At 34.8% G+C, this 1576-nt stretch overlaps 1 protein-coding gene across 1 annotated transcript; it reads left to right on the plus strand.

Moving 5' to 3' along the window:
- Positions 1-283: 283 nt before the first annotated feature.
- Positions 284-811, plus strand: LOC113311362. Its single transcript, XM_026560203.1, has one exon. The coding sequence runs from the start codon at positions 284-286 to the stop codon at positions 809-811; it is 528 nt and encodes a 175-aa protein (XP_026415988.1).
- Positions 812-1576: the final 765 nt, after the last annotated feature.

Genomic DNA, 1576 nt, shown 5'->3' on the forward strand with positions numbered 1-1576 from the left:
TTGCCCCTTCTGTGCTCAAACCATGGAAACAAATGCTCATCTTCTAATGCAATGTGACCTAGCTAAAGATGTTTGGTTTGCCATCCTGCCAGAAGCCATGCACTCTCAACGAAATTTCAGTTCCTTACAAGACTGGATCAAATCTTGGTCCCAAGAGCAGAGCATCATCTCCTTCAAGAATGAACAAAGTTTATTGCTATCCACAGTCATAATGTGGCAAATCTGGAAACATAGATGCATAAAAGTCTTTGAAAACAAAGACACTCATCCAAACAAAATCATTATGTGCATCAAGAATTTTTGTTTGAAGTATAATATCTTATCTCATGGGACTAACAATAACTGCAGGGTTGGAGTGTTGAAATCAAAGAAGAAATGGGAAAAAACCCCTGTTCAGTGGAAAAAACTGAACTTTGATGCTGCTTTTGATAAAGAAACTAAAACTTGTGGAATTGGTCTAATTTTAAGAAATTGTGCAGTAAGATGCTTGGAGGCCATGGTGAAAGTGACAAAAGCAATAGACTCAGAACAAGCTGAAGGTCTAGCTCTGTTAGAAGATGTAGAATGGATCAAGACTAAAGCTTGGAACAACATCATCATTGAAGATGACTGCAAAACTATCATTGAGGCCGTGACTTCAAATTTTGGAAATATTTTATGGCAGGATCATAACCTTCTTTCGGATATTAGTAGAATAGTTGAATCTCTTAGTAATGTTGAATGTACTTTTATTCCTAGGACTAGTAATGAAGCGGCAGATGGGATAGCCAAATATGCCAAGAAATATGATTGTAATCAAGTGTGGTCATAGAAACCACCTAGATGCATCCACTCTATTTTAGAGATGAATAACTCTGTGTAACTGTTTTTCCTTCAGTAATGAATTTATCTTTATGATAAAAAAAAATGTACTTAGCTTGTTTAAGAAAACGCTGTTATTTGAGGGATAGTGTGAAATTTCTAATTTTATCATTGGAATTGTTGTTCTTATTAATCAAGAAAAATCGTATCTTCTCCTTTAAGATTTGATTATTCTCCTACAACAAAGGAATATGCGTTGTATATCGAAAACACAATCATATCCGAGAGCCATGGATCTTTATAGTGATGTAGATTTACATCAAGGTAATGTGATTCGCCCTCGTAGATTTATTTGAAACGATTGCACAATCGATAGAATCGCCTTCAAGGCTATACAAAATTGTTTTACAAACATATATATGATAATAAATGAACATATCTTACATGAGCCATCTGATTTTTTGAAGAAAATTAAAAGGAACCGTGCAAACAATTATTTAAATTGTGCTGATTAGGAAACCTAACCTTGATCTGCTAGCAATTTGAAAAATCAAATCAAATCTGGGCAGATCAAGATATCTTACTAATAAAAAAAAAAAGGTATTTTTGGTGAAGCCTTAATTTTGATGAAGCTTTTTCACGTGATAAAAATACCCCAACAAATCTAAGTTATGTCTGCTTATCCCGTTAGCATGCTTTCCATGTTTTCAGCACCTCTAGCAAGGCCACCGCTACTACAATAGCACCATCTCTATCGCCACTACAACAACACCAC

This window comes from Papaver somniferum, chromosome 9 (assembly GCF_003573695.1).
Source record: "Papaver somniferum cultivar HN1 chromosome 9, ASM357369v1, whole genome shotgun sequence".
Lineage (NCBI taxonomy): Eukaryota > Viridiplantae > Streptophyta > Magnoliopsida > Ranunculales > Papaveraceae > Papaver > Papaver somniferum.

Bases quoted from the DNA above. Each gene is read 5' to 3' on its own strand.
- LOC113311362 (XM_026560203.1), top strand. From the start codon at position 284: ATGTGCATCAAGAATTTTTGTTTGAAGTATAATATCTTATCTCATGGG.